This window comes from Leptosomus discolor, chromosome 9 (assembly GCF_034619465.1).
Source record: "Leptosomus discolor isolate bLepDis1 chromosome 9, bLepDis1.hap2, whole genome shotgun sequence".
In the NCBI taxonomy this organism is placed as follows: domain Eukaryota; kingdom Metazoa; phylum Chordata; class Aves; order Leptosomiformes; family Leptosomidae; genus Leptosomus; species Leptosomus discolor.
The window spans coordinates 18,652,687-18,675,507 of NC_141399.1; the positions used below are offsets into that span (position 1 = coordinate 18,652,687).

Sequence of the window (22,821 nt, forward strand, 5' to 3'; positions counted from 1 at the left end):
TGCAAGTTTCAAAAAGCCATGGTTTTGAAATGTCCAAGTGTTCAGGTTTTGAACAGCTAGTTCTCTCTTCTGCCTTTACAGCTGGCATACACACAGGGCTCCCACAGAACGGATGTGCGTGCACTGTAGACTGTGAGCAGACTTGTGCCCATGCAAACAACCAAAATTCAAAGCAAACGCAGCTTCTAAGGGGAGTCTCACCAAGTTAAATTCCCTGTGTTATAGCTGTTTTTTTATCTGATTTGAAAGTAGTCCACGTAAGGTAGTTAGCTTTTAAAGCTATAAGCTACGCCATAGGCCGCTTGGTAGTAATCTACTTTTCATTGCTACTTGCTTCTCCCTTCATCTTGCAAAGAAACTAGAGCAGATGTTTTCTAATTATATGGTTATTTAAAGTTAACAGAGAAAATTTCTGCATGAGATCAAAGACCTGCCCACTGAGCTGTCCACCTTTCCACAAGGAGCAGCCAAAGATAAAACTACGGCTGTGTATAAGTGCTAACAATTCGTCACATAGCTGGATTTCCTCCTCCCCCTAAATACCCTAGTTATTAAAGATTCTCACTTAAAATCCCTGTTCTGTTTTTTGGTACATGTTGCTGGCTTTTACTAATTACTTGCATTTCTTCCTCTGCGCTGCTTCTGTGGAACAAGATCCTGCAAGGTTTGCGGTACACATTCTCTGTGGACTGGTGGTCATTTGGGGTCCTGCTGTATGAGATGCTTATTGGACAATCGCCTTTCCATGGAGATGATGAAGATGAATTGTTTGAGTCAATCCGAGTGGACACCCCTCACTACCCACGCTGGATTACCAAGGAATCAAAAGATATATTAGAAAAGGTAGGACTGATGACAGGTGAGTGGATTGTATTTGTCCAGGGAGGGACAAATCTAGGCTTTTAAAAGGAGCTGTTTATCAGCAAGCAAATTACTTTTACAAAGGGAAAGCCAGGTCAGATTAATTACTAATGGCCTGTTTACCGTTAGCCACTTCTGTTCCTTTAGCAGTATAGCCATTATTCTTCCACTGCCACCTACCTTTTGAGCAGACATCAGGCTTTACCAGGTATCTTCTCTTCCAGCTATTTGAAAGGGATCCAACAAGACGCCTTGGGGTCACTGGGAATATCAGAGACCACCCTTTCTTCAAAACCATCAACTGGACGGCGCTAGAGAAGAGGGAGGTGGACCCTCCCTTCAGGCCAAAAGTGGTACGTGGGTTATTTGTTCTGTAGCAGTACTGCAAGTGTCAGCCTAGGGGTAAGGGGTGATTTCTACTCATTAGAGTTTCCAAGTGGGCAAAAAGATGCTTCTCTGTACTACCAAACTTAGAACCGCTGGTAATGTACAAACCTAATGTTACCTGAAAAAACATCTAGAGAACAGACCGTGTGTTACTCGGTCTGTATCACTGTGGGATGCTGCTGCTTCACCTCACCTCGTTACAAATCCAAACCAGTGTGTGTGTCCCCCCCCCGCCCCGTTAGTGGTACAGGTAAATGATCTGGACATAACGCAGTCTCTTTATAATCTACTTATGTACTCGATGGAGGAGAGCTGTCCTGTTCAAGAACATAAAGGCTTCATGTTGCATGTTCCCATAGAAATGGGAACTCTGGAAGCATAAGGATCCCACAAGCAATAACCTTTGGAGGTTGAGAGTGTAAAGCATTGTCTTTAGTAATGTGAATTTCTATGAAATAGGCACAAATAATTTATCCAGGCACAAAGCAGCTGCAATAGGGTACCGCTTTTTTCTCTGAAAAAGTACAGACTGTAAAATTTCAGTTAATGGCAAGAAATGTTGAGTTTAAATGTAAATGCTGCATTGCTTTTGTCAATAAAATTCTATAAAACATTATCACAAACCCAGGTGGTTCTTCTCCAAAGCGACCTGGTGCTATTTGTTAACAATACGCAATTGCCCAGTTATGATCTTGTAGTACTGTTAAAACATGCAAAAAGGAGATTATTCTCTAAAAGGGAGGAGAGGAAGGAGCTCAAGAAATAACTTCCTAACCTTTTGTATTTAAGCAATTTCTTCTGGAAGAAATTACAAAGTTTGTTTCCAACTATCTTCCCTCTCTAACACAGAAGTCAGCAAGTGACTACAACAACTTCGACAGAGAATTTCTGAGCGAGAAGCCAAAATTATCTTACAGTGACAAAAACCTGATTGAGTCTATGGATCAGTCTGCATTTGATGGATTTTCTTTTATTAACCCTAAATTTGAACAGATCTTAGACAAGTAAGTCTCTGAACAGTCTGACTTTAAAGCAGAGTTAAATGTTATAAACCGAAACCTCCCAAGTGTTACGTGTTCCAACGATGTCAATACTTCAGAATAATACACAGTAGCGTGATTAATTACGTCCAGCTGCTGATTTATTGGCAGTGTTCTTTTATGCATGATTGGGTTTAAGGTCTGTGAATCATGTGCGTTATTTTCTCTATTTGGGAAACTGTAAATTCTGTTTGGTACTTGAATATAGTTGTGTGTTTTATATATATATATGCTGTATATTTTGCTCGAGAGAAAACATTGGGGAACAGAAGATGTCTTTTTAAAAAGTGTTTGAGCCCTTGGTTCTTTTATTTGTCTTCAGTTAAAAGAAAGTTACATTAAACTTTCATTCATGGCTTTATCTTTTTTTTTCTAGAAATATACAATTAAACTCCAGTTGTCTTTTTAAACTACAGTAAAATAATGTCTAAGCCCTGATCACTTACAAAAATAACACAAATCTTTTGGGATAATGAATCAATGAAGAATGAGGCAAAAGCAGAGACTCTAGTGTAACACTAGCTATTGTGGGAGACACCTCCGTGCTGCTCTGACTGCTGTTCCATAAAGCCCGTCTCTCAGAGCAGTCAGTGCCAAGCACAGTCAGCCTTCCTCAATCACGCTAAATATTTATTCTGAGGGAGTGTAAGTGTAAGACAGTATGGCCGAAGCACCCGGCAGCAGCCACAGCATTCTGCCTGGGAACACGAGTCTCGGCTGTCAAACTCCACTTTCCAGTAACAGAAATATGCCAGGTGATCACAGCAGCTCACCAGGAGAAAAGCGCCAGGTAAGGACCCTGTAGGGCCTTAGTGCCCCTTGCCTAGTCTAATGGAGAGGAAGCGTCTTGCTTAACTGGCAAACACAAAATCCTTCCTCCACTTTTATTTGCTTGTTAAATACAGCAGCTGTGGCTCCTTCTAGTTGCCATAAAACATGCCCAAAACTAGATCGTGCTTTGTGGCAAAACCTACTTCTGAATTTTCATTTTTAACCATTAACAAGAAAGAAAGTTAACCTAATTACTGCAAAGCTCTTTCTAAAACTCTTTTCTCCTTGCAGTCAGCTCCTAAAACACAGAATGAAGCAGGGACCCTTGCTTCTCAAAAGCTTTCTGTATCTTGTAACGCTACTGCAAATGATTTAATTCTCTCAACCACTGAGCAGGTGGAAAAAAACGTACTGGTGAGTATCAGTTTGTCCAACAGTTATACAATGCCACGGAGCTCTTGGGAGCACCCTGTAGCTTCTGGGCTATTTCAGACTTAACCCCGCTGAAAGAGCAGGAGAAAGCCATCACCCCTGCCCCCAAATAAGACTTTGTAGAGACTCAACAAAAATACAGTGCTGCCTTTGTTTTTCTTCAAAGAACAGCTCTAGCTTACAGTTGTAATTCCAGTAATGCCAGACCTGGACGTCATCTTAAGTGTACAGTAGACCAAGGCTGGAATGGTCAGAACACAGCTGGCAATTCCAAACAGACAGGGTCTACCTAGCTACCACTGCACGCTCTTACAGACCCATCAGAGGGGGAACAAACACTGCACTGCAAGGTGGTGACACTGAGAGCAGCAAACTTGGCTTTTTCCCCTTCCAGTAACCTGCTCAGCTATCTCTGCTTTGCCATTTTTCCCTAGAAAGTTACTCTGCTTTCAGGGGTGAGTGGTGGATGCTTGTACACAAACAGCTGTGGTTGCCAGCAGCGCTGGGCTTGTAATGAATTACACGTTGTTGCTTGCGGGAACGTTTACTCACTACACATGAGTAGGCTTTGCTCTGGAGCAACAGGTGCCAAACCTGCTCAGGAGGGACCCTGCTTTTCACACAGCAACTCTTTCAGCTGGCATTTCACTGACTTACCTGGAGCATCTCCTGCTGCCACAGGTGCACTTTCTAGCAGCCCAACTGCGCCTGCAACCCCGGGGCAGAGACAGCTTTCCTCCCTGGAGCAGTTCCTATTTCCTCCTGTACCCTACCGTTTAGCCACGGGCTTTGTGTTAACTGCGCCACCTGAACAGGGAGTTGCCCTGCCACAGACATCGGCTCATTACAGCAATCAGAAATGAAAGCTCCGTGGGTGGGTCGTACACCTTCAGGGCCCTCCTCTGCTGAACTGCCACACCCAAGGGCCGCCTCAGGGACAGCAAATGGACAGGTTTGCTCAAGCATCGCAATCTGCGCCATCCTTGTATTACAGGGAGATGGAGGTGCTAAAGAATTTTGTCCAGAAAGCAGCCTAAAAGCTCTAAAACAAACAAACAAGTTTCCCTCCCCCACATAAACACACAGTAGAATTAAAAATGAAGAGAACACTCCTTCCACCTAGCAGAGGAGATGCAAGCGGTTACCAGCCAAGTATACAGTGATCAACAAGACATGAAAATTTGAGTACCTAATTCTAAACCACAAAATAGTAACTAATTGTGTGTTGTTATCCTTCAGAATGACAAGTATCCCTGCAAACTTAATGCCACTTACCTAACCTGTACATGCAAATTTGTACTAGGAGGCAGCATTTTGCTGTTGACTTTCAGCTTTCTCAAAAAAGCAGCAGCATTTGGAACACAATACAAGAACAGTATGTAGCTTGGAGAGTAGATCAGATCTTAAAATATCAATGACCAGGTGAAATTAATAAAGTCTTACCTTTCTCCTCCATTGTGTGCAAATCTTGACTTCTATTTATTTAACTGATCTTCCAACTTCTTCCTCAGTTAGTGAATTTGTTACTTAAATTATAATTATTTGTCACATTAAAAGCAAGCAATGGGGTAAATTAACTTAATTCTTACGCTTATGTGTAAGCTCTCTTAACTAAGCTACATTTCCTATGCTTCTGAAAGCCATGGAAACCTGCTCACCTGCAGAACACTCATCTGGCACTTCAGCTGCTGCAAATGGGCACAGAAAGAATCACATGCCAGCACACGTTGTAACACTTGATCTTTATTATTCGGATCAAAGGTCAAATGATTACATTTGTCTGAAAGACGAGGACGAAGGCCAACGATGTAAGAAAAGACAGTCTAATCCCATTTGAGAGCCTGCATCAGAGCTAGCAAGCACACTGAACAGTCAGAAGGCAGTAAAATAAACATGGGTACAGATACACAAGGTCAGGATCAGGGTTTTCACCTCCCCTGTCAGTGACGGTTCTGTCAGGAGGGGGGACAGAGGCAGCTTTTAGACAGTGACAAGAATCTGCAGTTCTTAATACCACCTTTCCAGGAAGGCAGGTACACCTGGGGACAACCGAGGACTTGCTTCAAATCTATATTCGTTGTCTACGCTCGCTCTCACCAGCTAGAATGGGCCGGATGCAGTCAGTGATTCAGTACTTTCCTAAAGCAGAACTACTTTTTTTTTTTTTCTCTTCAAGTATCAGCATAAGAGTTTATTTACACTTGTACACAATTCTTTTTACTGAACACCCAACTTAGTAAAATACTCATCACAGTATGTTCAAAAGCAGGCTATAAAAATACCTACTATACATAAAACATTTAGCCTCAAGGAATTTTACAGCACCTCTGAAAGTCGAGAGAGGTAAAACAACAAAAGGGAGAGAGGGGAGACGCCAGGCTGTGCTTGCCAGTGAAGAGATGCAGCGCTTGGGCTCAGCTCTCATTGGAGGAAACCTTTCCTTCCACCACATTTCTGCAGCCAGGTCTGAGCTCAAGAAGTACTGCAGTCTGCCAGTAACACTCCACTTTTCTAACACAGGCTCCAAGGATTTGAGCTCTGTGACTACAGCTGAACTCTGACTTTCTCAACTTAAAAACTGTTTAACCACGCCTGGTCGTGGCTGGATGGTGGAGGTCTGGAGGAGCAAGGGCTGCCTGGAGCACAGCCCTGCTTTCCCACGCTGAACACACATCAGATCGGGAGTAGAAATTACTTCTATGTTTTTTGCCACAAAGGCGGCGCTGTTAACCACACATCAATAAATTAACTTCTCTGAGCAGTGCTGTGTGTCTCTCTCCTCACACAGTAACTACAGACATGGCTGAATTAATAAAGATCTGAAATGGGCATTATGAAACGCATGGATCACACACACAAAGCTTTAGACAGCAGCGCTTGAAGCAAGTGTTTCTGCTCATTCTGTACCCTACACACTCCTCTTCTGAAATGGAACCCAGGGATACGGTATGGCTTACTTCCAGAGCTGAATATATTGCTGAAATTAGCTTATTTAAAAAAAAAAAATATATAATCACAACAGCAGCATGTTATTTTATAAACCCTGCACAAACAAAAGACTATTTAGCCCTTGCCTGCAAAACTACGTTACGAGGGCCCGGTATCTCACACAGGAATTGAGAAAGATAAAAAAACCAACCAAACAACCCCAACAACATACACGGTAAAAGCTCAACTAGCTGAAGAGAAGTCCTTAGAAAAACACATTCCAATTACCAAAGAATAGTTCTCCTTGTTTCAGAACTAAGAGCCAGCAGCAGTGCTGGCAGCTTGCTTCAGTTGTCTGGTAACACACATACAAAATATGCTTCGATTTAGTACAGTTAAAAGGTCGTGGCTGCAACAGACATAGAAAATTCCATTTTTAGCACTGGAGTTTCACAAGGTATAAAATAGCAGCAAAGAATTGGGATGGTGGAAGATGCTTAAAACCAACACAAAAAACTCAAGGCAGGTGTGCCATGTATAAATAACGTCAGAATTTTCCTGGTGTTTTTCTTGCATGAGCTGTTAGAATGGTTAAACTCCACCTAACCTTTCTGTACTGTTTCCTGATGTATGTATTAAATGTGGCTTTAAGAGAGAAACATATACTTTTACGTTGAAATTCATTCCAAAAATTGCCTAAAAAAAAAAATATATCACAGCACTTATAAGACAAGCAGCTTCTCCAGCCCTTGACAGTCTGAATCCTGCTCTCCTCCCTTCCAGTCTCAGAAAAGCTGCTCATCCCCTGCTGGAACTGCAGCAAAAAGGAAACCTCTCTCTCTATTCACCATCCAGGCTGCCAGCTATACTTACATTCCTGTCCCCTGCTTAATACTACACCTTTCACTGCTCTCCAAACTACAGCTGGCCCCTGGAAGATGTTGAAATCTTACTAAAATAGCAGAATCTTTCAGGCAGCAAATCTAGTTTTAATGCTTTTATTTTCCACAGAGAAATTCTCCCCATTTCAGAAAACTTTAAGTGCTGGTTGGCAAACCAAAGCTCAATTTAGAACACAACAAAGCTATCCGAGCTGACAGGCTTTCCCATTTAAAGTAGTTTTGCAACATGAAGCTTCCAATGCTCAAAATGCAGAATTTCACCTATGTTAAATATGCCATCGAAAAAACCTCCATGTAATTCCAGGCAATCATTCACAGTAAAAATAAGAGGAACTCTTAGAAAAACACTTAAAAAAAAGAACGTAAAATCTAGTTAAAATCTGACAGTAAAATTGACACAGGCAATTAACAATCTTGCAGTATCCACAGATGAACCATAAAAAAACCACTGAAACTACACAAATTTACGTACAAAAAAATCTAAAACCAACTCTACTTCCAATAAATCTTTTTACTGATACCTTTCGGCCCTGGGAGTTATCCACAACTACAGGTTTTCTCCCAAGAGGCTGAATCACATTCAAAATGTCTTAAAGTGAAGGGGAGGTGTGTTCATTTCAACTCGCTCGGCGCACAGCGACACCTTCTCCATTCTGCTGGACCTGAGCTGCTACTGAATGCTCCTGCACTGGAGGAAGGGCTGCCGCTCCCGGGAACTGGAGCTATAGGTGGTTAGGAACTGTCCTCAAAGCTTCTTCTCTCGACCGATCCACACCTACATTCTGCAAATTTAAAGACAAAAAAAGATTTGAAAGCAAAGGTCTCACGGTCAGCTGTAGTTTTGCTTAACACACAGCTATTACACAAGGCAAAAGATGAGCAAGCTTTAATGCTTGTTTCCTCAAGATGTTTTGTAAAACACAAGGGAGGTCCCAGCCTGCGAGCAGAAGGCAGAAGCCAGGCTTAGACCCCGTCCCAGCCACTACGCGCTTCGCAGAGCCCAAGTCCCTTGGATATCTAAAAGCAGGCGCTCTGCTGCCAGTGGAAAAGCATCTTTAAGACACTAGGCCTGGTAGGACAATCAGTCTCTGTCCACCGCACGTAGGTCAATGTTACGTGTTTTAAGACCTTTTTTACTTTAACCACCATTTCTAACCACATTTTTCTAATTCACTATCTCTTCTAGTATTTATGCATATAGTATAAGAAAAAACAGAACCCCACAGCAAAGGTCATAAACCACGGGAGGGAGGGAGGGAGGCCCATCGCTCCTTGTTTCAAGCACACTCCAGGAAATGACTCCTTAACACCAACACCTATAAAGCCAATTCTGATGCTGTCTGTAAGCAGCTATCACTGAAAGAACTCTGAACAACTCCCTGAAGAGCTGGTAACATAATGTTTAAATGCACTCCAGGACACATAGGGATGTTGGCAGATGTCACACTGACATCAGATAACGTTTCAGTGGTTTTATAACCACCTTTATTGGAGTTTACTTTGAAAATAAGTCTCTTCAGTCCAACCCAAGGAAAAGGAAAGCCCCACTAGTACACAGCGAGGGGGACTCCCAGCGCACACTCTCAGACAGCATGCACACAACTCCATCAGTCAAAATGCATCAACTTAAAAATCAAGTCATTCCCCTCCCCAGCTCCAGTTTCTAGGATTTTCAGCCATTTCTTATGAAAAGAGGAGATAAACAAGCAGTACCAGACTTGATTTGGGGGTTTAAGTGTGCCAACATCACTTCTGCCCTTTCCAATTCTCCTACATCAGTGCCAGCCCTTTCCTTTCTCAAGAGCCTTCAAGCCCTCAGGTAAATCACCCTGTTTTCCACCATAAACACACCACAACCAAGTGTTCTGAGAACACACACACACCGGCGCTGCTGGGCACAGCCTTCCAAGCCCTGGAAATCTCTGGACCCAGGAGCACACTGCCTGACCCACTCTCTGACTTCTCTCTTTGAAGGAAAAAAAAGCAACAACCTTAACTCAGAAAGAAGTTCTACAGGTAGCATCCCTTCTGCAGCAAAGGACAGACAGAAAGTGTCAGCACCTGTCTAAGAACATGAGGAGTTGGTGAAACAAGTAATATTCTGCATGACTACAAGGGAAAAAACAACCCCACAGCAAAACATACTGGCATTTGTTGCATTTGTTTGTATTTTTCTTAGCAACTGATGCAACATAGCCAGAAATCCCTTGGGACTGTGGAGTTCTCTCCACAGGCACTCCAAGAATATTGGCTGAAATCCTTTAAGCTGAGCATCTGATGTTGATTCAAAGAAAATTAAATGGAGCATGAAATAACAACATCAATATGCAGGAATCCAGAGCTACTGGAAATTAGTCCACAAGCAGCAAGAACTAGACTGCTATAACATGAAACTAAAAGGAAACAGAGTGGTAAAGACAAGGCAGACTATACAGCTTATTTAACTCAATGAGAGGCATTAGATGAAAGCAGCACTTTAGCAACTGAGGCAGACCCAAGCGGGAATATCAATATGCAGTCAAGAAAGCTGAAAGCAAAAAGTACTTCAATTTGAGTAAATGCAAAGGAGAAGACGTCACAGAAGCGAAGCACACTGAACTCTCACACTGAAGAAGCAAAACTCTGGGATAAACCCTAACAAACACACCCCAGGGCTTACTAGACAAATAGAATACCTAACTGCAAGAGCAGATGAACTCAGGCTTAGAAAGGGACTAAGATCCTCATTAATGGTAAATGCATTCCTACTCACAGGAACCCCATTAGATGAGATTACAGCAGCTGGGATCGTACCCACCTCCAGAACAGCCACAGGCATCAAGAGAGAAAAGCCGTGCGATGAGAACAGTGCTGCTGCCTAGAAAGACGATTGAGCTTTTAGCCTTACTTTTGGGACCAAAAGGCGCCCCTGCAACTGTTCAGCACTGCCTTACCACTGCTCACCTGGACAAAACCACTGCCCTGGGAACAGCAAGCACTACCACTGCCACGCACCAGCAGCAACACGGTCTGGAGGGCTCAGGAAACACAGGAGTGGGAACAGAACCACCACACACCTTTTTTGAATACTATTTCTGCCAAGGCATATGGGCTCTCCCTCAGTCAGCCTGGGCAGAGACTCGCTGCTTCTGAAGCTGCTCCCCAAGGAGGCTCAGCGCTCATCGGGGCAGGAGCAGTCTCACCCTGCCTTGCTCAAGGGTCCATCTCACCCACTCCTCTCTGGAAAGGCGCAAAACACACAGATTAAGCCAAATACACTCTTATACCACTGTTCCTCCTCACTATACTCCCCCTTGCTCCATACTTTTTTTTCCTACAGAACAGAGCCTCCCCCAAAACCAACGCGCTATGGGTTTCTGAACAGGATGGAGTCAGCCATTTCAGTTTTATTTTGGTTAGCTACATGCGATGTCCACAGCAAAACAGCAAGATTTGGCAGGAATGCTCCTCTAGAGAAGGGGGCTCTGAAGGAGCCATGGAGACAGCCAAAGCAGATGCAGTTAATAAGGGCCCTGCACAGCTGAACAACCAGCACAGGCATGAAGAGAGAAATAAGCAACACAACATGAACAATGCAGTACTCTGATCAGCCAGATTTCCCTTAGCAAGCTGTGCACAAACTGTCACTGCTGCTTCCCACCCAGCACCAGGCCTTTCTTTTACTAAGAAAATAAGCCAGAGGGGACTATTAAGCAATCCTGCTGTAATAGGAGGCCCCTTAAAGTGCGAAACTGCTTTTAAATATCCACTTCACTCCGTGGCATGCAGCAGCACAACGAGCATTATGCTCAGCACAGAGAACAGCTTCTGCTGCTTCCCCTCCCTCTGCAGCCTCTGCTGGCTGCAGAGTGGGCAAGACCAGCTTTCCTCTCCAGCCAAGCTCCTGACCCTTCCATCTCCCCCCTCCGTTTCCTCCAACAGCCCAAGCTCCTTTTTCAAGCAGCAAAACTCAGTTTTTCCACAGTAGACGCCTGCACAGATTTTGACTCCATCAAGAACCTAATGGGTTTAGTTTAATTTTGCACAGTATTTCCTTAGTCGTGGCCTGCAGAGATGACAGCACTCCAAGCTGCCTTGGCGTGGCTTCTCAGTACCCGACTATGACCAGCATCCCTGCGACCTCCCTGGGACATCACTTCAACTCCCAGGGGAAAGTAACCAGAGGACTCACTAAGTAAAGTGCAAGCAGGTACAGCAGGCTCTGATCTCCTCCTCCATGGCATTTTTCACAGCAAAGCATGTACCAAGTGGCTGGGGCAATTAAACACTGAAAAGTGACAAAATACTCCCTCACCATGGTCACGACAGAGAGAGGAAAATAATCTGGGCTCCCTCAGTCCCAGCTCATCCTGGGATACTGATTTAACTAAATACCAAGGTGTATAGCAGACAGCTTTTTGGTCAGGAGGTCATTTGGTTATATCAAACATTCCGATTGCTATAAACCTCTGAAAACTTCAGTGTAATTTTAGAGGTGCAGATATGTAACACCTTTTTTTTTTTTTTCCCCAAAAAATCCCAATTTGGGGATTTTGGAAAACCTGAGAAACCTAACAGATAACAGCTTTCCACAACATGCCACTCTTGCTTACTTTCAAGACTAAAAGACACCCTGCCCAGAAGACAGTTGCAAGACACTGAGATTTTCTGCCTTCCCCAGTCTTGATGCTACTTAAACGAAGCTGCTTCAATGGCACAGATGCTTCCTGCTGCCTCGTTTTGCCCACTACAAAATTGCAGAGAAAGCAGCCAAGGCATGGCACCACATCTCAAACAAGCTGCAGTCTTCTCCAGCCTGTGAAAAGTTTTGCCATAATTCAGTTTAGGATGCGCACCTTGCTGGTTCGAGATCCTGCGCCTGCTGGAATCAACCCAGCTACAGAATCATCAAGCTAACTCTGCTTCCACGCTCTGAAATGGTACACGAAGCAGGAAAAGAGGGAATTTAGAATCACTTCTGCTGGCAGGCAACACCTAAAACCTACTTAATGCAGAACAGCTGCTAAGAAAAGTCATGTATTAAAAACACTCCTGTACCTTGAATTATTGTTCTGGAACGAAGTGAAAACTTGCTACCCTCTTCAAACAGCACATCATTAATTAGCACATCTAGAGCATTAGCACTATGGATCAGCAGGATTAAGGTTTTACAGTAACTATGGATTGTTATTTTATGCTACATAGCAGTCCAATCACTCCCAAGGGCACTGAAATAGGTAATACTGGTGCCTAGAAAACAAACTTCAACTTTTTCTTGTCTCACACAGGATGCTGTGTTTCATGGTTTTCATAAACACATCGCAACTAACGTTAAATGATTGCTGGCCGTTACAATAAAACTTAATGCTGAAGAATCTTTCAATTATAGCCGTTTACAAAACCAGCATTCCAGTGACAGCCGATCCATGTTTGATAACTCATCCACAATAAATTAACCAGTGCAATAATTTTATTGTGATTTGATAATTTCTTCAAGTCATGTGCTGTACAAACATTTGGGTTGGGTTTGGAGTTGGGGTTTGGGTGGGGCTTTTTTATTTCAAAGTGATTGGAATGAGGAGTTTTTCAATTTGTTTTGAAGTAGTATGACGAAAAGAGCACCCCAAGTTCAACATCTGATCAGCATACAGGATTCACTGATGAGCAGGGACTGTTACAAGAGCGTCCTCGGGAGGTCTGGAAATGTCTACATTCTGTATAATAATAAAAATTCAGCAGAGAATATTTATCATACAGCAGTAAGAGCAACAAAAAACCCAACCAGATTCCTTCACAAGTACACAGCTGCATTTATTTAAAAGCAGAGATTTTTTTTTTTTTTTTTAACCCCCCACACCCTGAGAATGCAGCAGACTGGTTGGTGACCCAGAACTAGACAGCAGGAGAACATATTTACAGTAATCGCTGATCCCATGATGACAGTATTACCAACAGCTCAAGTCATTCATGTTTAGGAGGAAGCCTTTTACAGGCCCAAGCACGAATCCACTTAAACATGTGCTTCAGCACATACACGTCTACCCATTAAGCAAATTTCAGTGCTTTGCTGAACTATGCCATCTACTTCTTTCTAGAGGGAAGACTTCATTTTGTGTTACAGGCAATGTACTACCCCTGACAAAACAGAAAAGTATCTTCCCAGACACCTTAACAGTTCAAAATTGATCACACCACCAACTAGATCTCCCCTCATTTTGCACAGGCTGTAGGAAAAAGGAAAAAAAGAAGAAAACCAAAAAAGATATTCAATGGAGCAAATTATTCAAAACCAAACAAAACCAAACCACCAGTACAGCCACACACTCGCTCTAGAAGCACAGCTTTGAGTGCCGCTGTGCGGAACCAGGCTCGGGAATCACACCTGCTGTGGTACCACCCCATCAAGCCCCAAAGACTGTGCAATTAGTATTCTCCCTTCTACCAAGAAAGCAGACTATGATAAACTGTTCTGAAGTCCCCTACAAGATCTTGATCTAAGGTTTGGCCCATTTTAGGCCAAAACATTGCCAATTCTTCCAACTTTGTGCTGTCAGGCTTCACGAAGTCTTACTTGATTTATACTGTGGTAAACAAACTCACCTTTCACTAACATCTTTCCTCTCCCCTTCCCCCCCAAAAATCAAAAACAAGATACGGGTTTCTTGCTACGAGCAATCTCCCTGTCTATCGCTCACGGACTAAGACAGAGGTGCAAAGTAGACATTTTACCCCAGTGCTTGTTTTCTGGCCCAAACAGGGGACCCAGGCAACAGATAAAGTAATTCCCCTGAATTATTTTCAGTAAAAAACCTACAGACTCCTTCATTTGAAAAAGTCAAGAACTTAAGCCACTACAATGCTGACAAACACAAGGCTTCAATCCACTTCAGACAAACCATCACCATACAATGAAGTTTACACATCTTATAAACACATACTCCAGTGCTTTGCCTGCATTTCTGCAGTGTGAAAACAGATGCTTTCAGCTGGCGCCAAAAAGGAGCTCACTGTTCTGAAACACAGACTGCAGATTACTTGTGGTGGCACAGAACAGCAATTCTTAATCAAATAGTTTCATTGTTTAACAATGTTGTTATCTGTGATGCTGCATTTAATTAAATGCTTTGACTTCAATAAGCTATTTGAAAACTTAATTTTACAGAAGTAATTAATATTTTCATAGGTGATGTCAATGAAAGCTTTTGAAATTTCCATAGTCCTCTGAGAAGCATTTAAATGCAGACAGGACCCACTCAGTCCTCCATTCAGCCCCACTAAATGAACAGTGTGTCATCACCCACACTTCACTGGTCTGGGTTTCTTTGGGGGCTGAGGGAGAAGAGCATTTGAGGGGTTTTTAATAAAAATGCCTCTGTTCCTTTTTTTCTTTTAAAAAATTCATTAACTCAATTTATTTCTGCTTGAATTAAACAGCTTTGTGTCTTTACGTCCACTGCAATGCAACGATTGACCTGAAATACAGCACCCCAACACCAACGTCAGTACAGCCACATCACTCGCTAGATATGTTAAGAGTCACTTGGTGATTCAGGCAGAGCTTTCCCCCTCAAAATAAACATCTCCAGTTAGAGAAGCAGTCTTTCCAACAGCAATTCCCAAGATACTTTAGCAAGCTGTAAATTCAGCGTTTTATCAGCAAACTAAAGCTGTTCAACTGATCTACATTATTTGACATGGACAACCTAACACCTGCCCTAAGGCATCCTCACTTATTTTCACCATGGTTCTCCAACAGCTTTTAAGCACTCTGAAAACAGAATGGATTTCCTAAACCTAACAAACCAAACTAAGGTACAAAAGTGGTAAAGCATAACAACAAAGGCAAAAGGGGAGGAGCGAGGAAATACACAACACGACCGTCTAATAGCAAACGTCTTGGCTATGAATGACCAAAAGTCAGTATTTTCAGAACTATGAATACCCAAGTTATTGAAACAAAACTCCTCCAGCATGAATTCTGCACAACTGCCACAAGTGTGTGCCCTCATATAAGTAAGGCATTTTGTGTCACATGCCTTATTGAATACACACATAAAACCACATTTATCGCTATATTCCTTTTCATCATGAACCACTGTTCTGAAAACCACCATGAACAGCCCCTTTTTCTCACGTTATCAAACTGACTTTTAATTCACCAGTAGCCACAGCTCATAACCTCAGCAAGGAATCAAGTGCCATACCTAGTAGCACAGGGATCTGCAAGGGAATCAGAAATTTTTAATCATGACACATTTTACATAACTTTCATAATGCAGCAATGGAAGAGCTTTGCACAAGCAGCAGAATCGACCTAAGCTCATGTCAACACTTGGGAGCACACAGAACCGCGTGCCTGACACAGGGAGAGTAGGAAGCTGCCGTGGTCTAACATCTTATCTCCACTTACATTTCACAAATGCATTCAATTTCCTTTTCCCCAGTTGTTCTGCTGTATCCAGAGATCTAGTCTTCCTCTCCAGCTTTGGCTTAAAACACAGGTGGCACCATCAATTCCTCTTTTTCATACAGCAATGATAGCAGTGATGAAAAAACTGACGATTTCATTATTTACTCTCTCCAAAACAAGCATGGCATTCATAACAATGTACTTTCTGACTACACCCTACTTCTGCTGATTGACAAAGCCTGGAAGAACTTTATACAGTTTTTAGATTGATACCGTATCTTCAAATTCTCATTCAGGTTTTGAAGATAAACTACTCCAGCTAGAGCTCACATGTAAGATAAATTTGCTCAATAAAAAGAATTTTTTCCCCCCTCAACAGCAAACCAGTAGTAAAGCTTTGATATATAAAATGAAATACACTCAGCTGAGTTATCAAATCATTTCTAACTGCAAGGATAATGGAAATCAGTTCAGACAGTACCTTACGTCAACTTCTCAGATTTGAAAAATATTCTTACCTCGGGTTTATCTCTGTGTGTGTTTACAGCTTCAACATTCAGAAATATAGATTCTACTTTACATCCTGTTGATAGAAAACACATTTTTAGAATTGGTTTACTTTAAAAATGAAGTCACAGTAAAGATGCAATCTTAATTTTGAGTTGGTGAAGGTTAATCACTTCTCCCTTCTGATTTATACGAGAATTTCCCAAACTCTGAACAGCTAAAGCTATTGAAATGAATTTATTCCACCAGGATGAACATTATTCTCAATCTGATAATCCATCTCCTATGCTTACTGTAGCTTTATCATTATTGTCTTTGAAACAAATTTTCATTTTTAAACATACACAAACAACATTCGGTCAGAAAGTTCTTATTTGTGACTTTTTTGTGTTTTAAACATCCTAGACTCCTTAGAATTTCATTCTAATACAGAAGATAAACACTGCTCTCATTTTTTTAAAACATGAAAATGACTGTGAGAAGGTACAATGTGTGTTGTTAGCAACCCCCATTCCTCTACACATGCAAAACAGTTTTAACCCCCAGCTAAGTTGACTTCTGAAAAGGAACTTCTCCTTTTCACCGAAGAATGGAAAACTCCAGAGAAGCAAGAAAAATTGAACAGTCGGAAGAGAAAACTATTACTCAAGTAGTATAAACTGACCCACTTGGACAATTATAATTACTCAATACCCTGCGGCCACACTATTTTAAGCAATATCTGACTGCCAAGCACTGTCTTATCTCACATTAACATGACTTTTATAAGCTACCACTACCCTACACAACAGTCATTAATAGTCAAATTTCTCTGACATACCACAGAGTTCATCTTCTATCACAAATGGGTTTTCAGATTTTTCTGCTCACTTATTTCCTAAAGTCATAACACACTCCACAGAATCACAACATGACAGAAAAAGGTGATTTTAGCCTTTTCTTAAAAAGCCACTGCACTTAAAAAAAATATATATATAAATTAGTAAGGCAAATATGCTTCCCTTATGGAAGCCTATTCCAAGAAACCCCATTTCCCTGATTACTAAGGACTGGTTACACAGCAGACCTCTCAGTCCTTACTGCCAGCTGAGTTTAAGACCTGAAAAAAGTATCGTATAGAAAGCTTTAAATATAAAGCGACATGAGTTACTCCACAGTAATTAAAATGTGCATATTCCCAGCTCATTTTTAATTACCAATGTTTATATGTAATTAGCAAGTTCATACCTACAGCAAGATGCAGTTTCTCCTCCCTGTGCGCTCCCACACACACCACTGCTATACTGGACTGTTGGGTAAAAGTCTAAATTATCCTAATCCAACTGTCAGGCCATAACAGATGTTCCCCTATTGAAGATCAGACACGTAGGGTGGGAATGATGGTAGCTTCAAATGCCAAGAAGAGCAAACCCCTAAGGCAGGTGTTAACCCAGAACAGGATTAGCTGGAAGGTATTAAATGCACTGTGTTTGATCCTGCATCCTGCCTTGCTGGAGCCAGGTGACACACCAACTTGAAATAATGCTATGGATTATTACTGTATAAAAAGTTTACACAGCCCTTGTATTTTCAGATAGTCAAATTCCAAAAAGTAGGTTGACTGCAACGTGCTAATCAGACATACGTATCAAACGCTTTAAAAAACAACAACGGCATTTCTTTCACTGAAGTCAAAAGGGCAAGGACGGTATTTCATTCCACTTCTTTTCCTTCCTCATTTAGTGTGTGAGTAAGCACTGCAAACACCCAGGCCCTCTTAAAACTTATGAACAGTCACCCAACTTCCTGCTAAAAAAAAAAAAAACACCAACCATCCCAAAACAAAAAACTCTCGGTGGAAACAGGCCAAGACTAGCGAGTCAAGAGAATCCAGGTTTAAAAATAAAAATAAAAATTTAAAAAAGCGAAATATACACACACACACAACAACAACAAAAAAGCCACCAAAAAAAAAGTTTTAACTGCTCTAAATCTCTGTTTTCAAAACTTCAGCTTGTCATGCAAGGCTAGGAACACCAGATGTCACCAAAACATAGATGTTAATACTTACTGTAAGACCACACTGCAATTAAATGACAAAATCCCTTCAGCCAGATTTCCCAGCGTAACAGCCAGTTACTTAGTTACTTCATCTCAACTTTATTTGAAACGTAACAAAAAGCAAAGTACAGCTCTAGACTGCTGTTTTTCAAAGCTGATAGTCAAAGACAGCTTTGCATTTCCAACTAAGAACTCGATTAGCATTTCGTGGCAATCCATTCCCTGTAAACTGTGCAGATAATTCTTTGTCTATAAACAATCTTCTGAAGTGTGATGAAGTATCAGAAGATATAACTAAGCCATCACTTAAAGAAAACTAAACAGCAGGCACGTGTTAAACTGAGGTTGACACACACACACAACTTAATTAGCAATCAGCCTAAAACCCAAGGGTACATATTGCAACCCATACCCCAACAAGCTAGCGGAAAATCTCAGTTAGAGGCCCTGAGCTAAGCACTGGTAATAGATGCTGACAAAGGAATGCCAACAACAACAAAGCTAAGTTCATGTGGCAGTGTGAAGGTCTGCAAAAAGAAACACTTCAGGAAAAAGAGAACAAAGCTATTTAAAGGTAAGGGAAACACCCTTGGTAAGATGATAAACCTACACAAATGTAAATTTGCCTGTCTTCTAAAAAGCAATACCCTCAAACGCATCAATAAAAACTGAGATCTAACTGCACCAGTGAAGAATCAGTGAAATAGCCTATCATCTGAGTACAAAAGAAAATTGTTCATAGCAAATATCACAGCCTCTGGTATTTCAGGCCTTCACTAATACATGTGTGTCTTCTGACATAACGCAAAGCAAATGTAAACCAAAGGATCCCCTGATTCTCACAAAGCTGTACAGCCATACATGCAATATCAAACCTAATTGTTCAATTCTAGTTTAAAGCAAAATAAATTTAAAATGTGTTTTAATTTAAATGCTTCACAAACTTTACTGATGACACAGACAATATAGACCTATGTATACTTAATACTACTTACCATAAGCCACCGGGGTTAGCTTTAAGACAGTATGCAGTGGGCACTTCAGGTAAGGCAGTTGTTCTGAGAAATCGAACAACAAATTACATAAGAAATACAGATTACAAGGACGCTAACTTTATTATGTTACAGGTCAACCACTTACACTGTCAGGTAAAAAGACATTTATCCGTTTTCTTCCCTAGCGTGCCAAGAGAGACGCTATTCAAACACAGCAGTATTTCAGGTGAGGAGCAGCTCAATTAAAAAAAAAAAATCAACTGCCAAGTTTCATGTATGGGTCAAATACAAAAAACTATGCTTGTGTGCTTGCCTAGCACAACCTACCCTCTGACGATAAAGGAAATGGTTAGAATTTACTGTTTGGAACCTTAATCAGTAAATTAAAAAATAGACTATTCGTAACGTATCAAGTAAGACTGACCTGCGGGCTTGTCAAGAAAATATGCAAGCAAACAGCGCATGACAGCTTGGTGACATATGACAAGCACATTTTCCTGCCTTTCAAGTTCCATAATTACTGGCTCCAGTCTCTGAACAAGATCTTCATAGGACTGGGTGGGGAGGAGAAATACACAGCACATTAAAAAAGGAAAAGCGCTTTGAACAGTATGTGTACATACAGTAGTCTCACTTTCATATTAGTCATCTTCCAAATGTTGTATTAGTGCACAGGCAAATACTGTAGCAATAATTTTCCTTAATTTAAGAACACAGTCCAGGTCCTCCAGACAATCAAAGAGCACACATCCTACAAAATAAATCTCCCTCACGGAAAAGCTTTATTAAACTAGTAACTATGATCAAGAATTTCCAGAAAATCCCTAGAATTTAATTCACAGCATCTACAAACATACAGGTTAAGTCTTGCACATTGTTTTCCATACCTCATCTTCAAAAGCATCTCTCTTCCAAGCAAAAAGGCTGGGAAGCCCAGCCTACAGTCAGCATACAAGTTCACAAAGCCTGACTTGTTTAGGCTGCCCTTTGAAAACAAACTATGGGTTTGATGAAGTGGCCACGGCCCCACCAAAAGTCACAAAGCAAGGAGGCCAGATTTCTCTTGCAACCTGTCCCACAGAGCACACGCTCAGAGACTCTGCTGCTGCAGGTAAACAGCTGCATTTCCACATGTGCACAGTTAAGTTAATTTTCACGTGCACAGGGAAGACAATACTTCCAATATGTGTCTTGTGCGGCACATGAGAATGAAGAACACAGCATGTCATCCAGTAGGGCAGGGAATGACCAGAGACGAGAGCCTTCACCCTGGTCCCAAGGCCGGCATGGGGGCTGCCCCTTTGGGAAGTGGCACAGCTGATTCAGACCTTGGCAAGAGAAACCCAATGCTCTCCAGAGAGGCTGTGAATCCCTGCCCCTGCGACAGTTACAGCGAAGGAGGAACTGCCTTTGACAAACGACTTGGATCAACTCATCACCCCAAGGCCCAAGGCAACAAGGGAGTTTGAAATGTTTGTCCCCATCCTAGAGGATGGCAGAAGTTTGAAAAACAAACACTCCTTGTCCAAATGGATTAGGAGAACCTTGCAGCTTAATGACTGTCTCATTAGTAAAATAGGGGTCACACCCGCAAGAACACTGCTCTTATCAGGCTGCTCTTCGCACAGTGATTACTCTCACTGCCGAGCAAAGATGACAGCAGAGCTCCATTCCCTCACAACACAAACAGCAGAGCAGCTGCTCCAATTACTCCTCCACCCCGAATCCTCAGCCTCTAGCACCCACAGACAGGCCGTGTGACCATCTGGTAATTTCTAGAGCAAACCCATTACAGCGCAGCAAAGCCGTCAGCAAGTTTTTTTTCCCAGAGGCAAGGAGTTTATTTGAAGTGAAAGACCAATGTGGCTAGGGATTTCCCTAGCACTTCAGTCAGAGCTGAATGCAAACCAGCCATTTTCTACAGCAGGGATGAATAGAAAAAGGCAATCTTGGCACTACGTTTGCATATGCAATAGTTGGAAGCCTTACAATCATTCTCCATGCTTTACTGCTGCAGGAGCACCAGAGAAACGATGCCCACAGGATCAAAGCTCTCAACTTTTTTTCTAAATCTATTGTTTTATTTTTCAAGCCTCAAATCAAATTAAATGGTCTGGGCTCAATCCTAACAAGCCCCTATATGCCTTCACCAGGAGAGAAAAAAACAAACAACCTTTGTATTAATTTCAATTTATTTTTTCCTTCCTAAAGCCAGCATGCATGTATTCAAGAACACAATGAAGCCCTTCACCTCAAGAGAGAAAAAACAGCATACCTCTCCTTTAGGGTATCTGTATCTGTATTTGTCTTGGTCTCTCAGTGCAAACTCAAGCGGATAATTTTCCTGTATTTCTTCATATGTCATTTCTTCACATACTCCCTATAGACAATAACAATAATTAAAAAGCATTTTTTTCCAGCAGTGCAAAAGGCAGGTATCACTCTTGAATAAAACCATATATAAATAACCTTCAACAATTGTTATTCTGACACTCAAAGACAAAATTGTCACACATGATGAACAGGACACTCAGCTGGACTCAGATGTGGTTAGAAGGAATCAATAAATCCCTATATAAGTGAAGTTACATACATGGGCAAGCAAGGTCACATTTTATCTATTGCACCTGCTTATATATCTTAAGTGCCAACTAGCAACCCCCACTTACCAAAAACTTCTTTCCAACACACACACTCACACACACACACCCCCACTCCGCAAAATTTCGTAGCACCATGGCTTCTACAGGGGAATGTTTACTGGGAAAGACAAACCAAGACTAAATTAGTTATGGCAAAATCTGATAAAACATTCAGCCTTGTTAACAGAAATTAATGACAATTTTTCCAGCCTGCAGAACCAGCTTAAATGACTTTCTATCCCATTACAGTATTTTCTTCATCCCTAGCAAACAAAGCAACTTATTAGATATCTAGAAAATAAGAACTTACTGCATCTATCTCATTCAAAACCTTCCACTGCTCATAAGGCACTCCCAAGGCTTCAGCAGTCTGAATTGTCCTTTTCATCTGGCTGGTCCAAACCTTCAGATCTTTGATATTTTGCTCATTAATAAATTGTGCCAAGCTTTTGGCAAACTGAAAGAAAAACCATAAGACACTGGATGAGGACTCAGAGCCAACACACTGTGTTCAGTTTGGAACACACAGGCTCTAGCCTCTGTAAACTCATTACAACTTTTCCAAAAGGCTCTGTCGAAGTTTTTGCTAAGAAATACAACACATTCCCTTAAGCCAAGAGGGACAGGAGAGGGAAGGAAAGGAGCACAAGGAACACAAAAGTTCTCTGCAGTTCCTATCTTTACCTCCGGGAATTTTCCTTTCAGCTTTAACTTGTGAACCTTCCAGATTATCCCACAAGTCAGGATTTTACAAAAATACAGTTAAAAAATAAAGCCCTCTCAACAACTGCTTTGTGCTGTAGGATAAAAAGGAGTTTCAATCAACAGAATGACAGACAGATAGATGAGCATGTACCAAATCACAAAGTGTGTCCATCCAGTTTCTACTACCCACACAGGCAACTAAAAAAACCTTCTTAAACATGT

At 41.6% G+C, this 22,821-nt stretch overlaps 2 protein-coding genes across 3 annotated transcripts in view; one reads left to right on the forward strand and one right to left on the reverse strand.

Annotated features, from left to right (window-relative positions):
• Positions 1–2,258, forward strand: part of PRKCD (protein kinase C delta) — a 29,900-nt gene extending 27,642 nt beyond the window's left edge. For both annotated transcript variants that reach the window (XM_086470533.1, XM_086470534.1), the window contains exons 15-17: positions 655–843; positions 1,086–1,214; positions 2,098–2,258. In XM_086470533.1, coding sequence (XP_086326659.1) covers positions 655–843; positions 1,086–1,214; positions 2,098–2,256 — 477 coding nt within the window. In that variant the 3' untranslated portion in view covers positions 2,257–2,258. The remainder of the gene's footprint in view (positions 1–654; positions 844–1,085; positions 1,215–2,097) is intronic.
• A 2,956-nt stretch (positions 2,259–5,214) lies between these two features.
• LOC104345395 (6-phosphofructo-2-kinase/fructose-2,6-bisphosphatase 4) overlaps positions 5,215–22,821 on the reverse strand; it is a 36,493-nt gene continuing 18,886 nt past the window's right edge. The window contains exons 9-14 of the mRNA XM_086470347.1: positions 22,205–22,351; positions 21,528–21,632; positions 19,677–19,806; positions 19,253–19,315; positions 16,229–16,293; positions 5,215–8,103 (exon numbers count right to left, since the gene is read on the reverse strand). Of these exons, the coding sequence (XP_086326473.1) occupies positions 8,044–8,103; positions 16,229–16,293; positions 19,253–19,315; positions 19,677–19,806; positions 21,528–21,632; positions 22,205–22,351 (570 nt within the window). The 3' untranslated portion in view covers positions 5,215–8,043. The remainder of the gene's footprint in view (positions 8,104–16,228; positions 16,294–19,252; positions 19,316–19,676; positions 19,807–21,527; positions 21,633–22,204; positions 22,352–22,821) is intronic.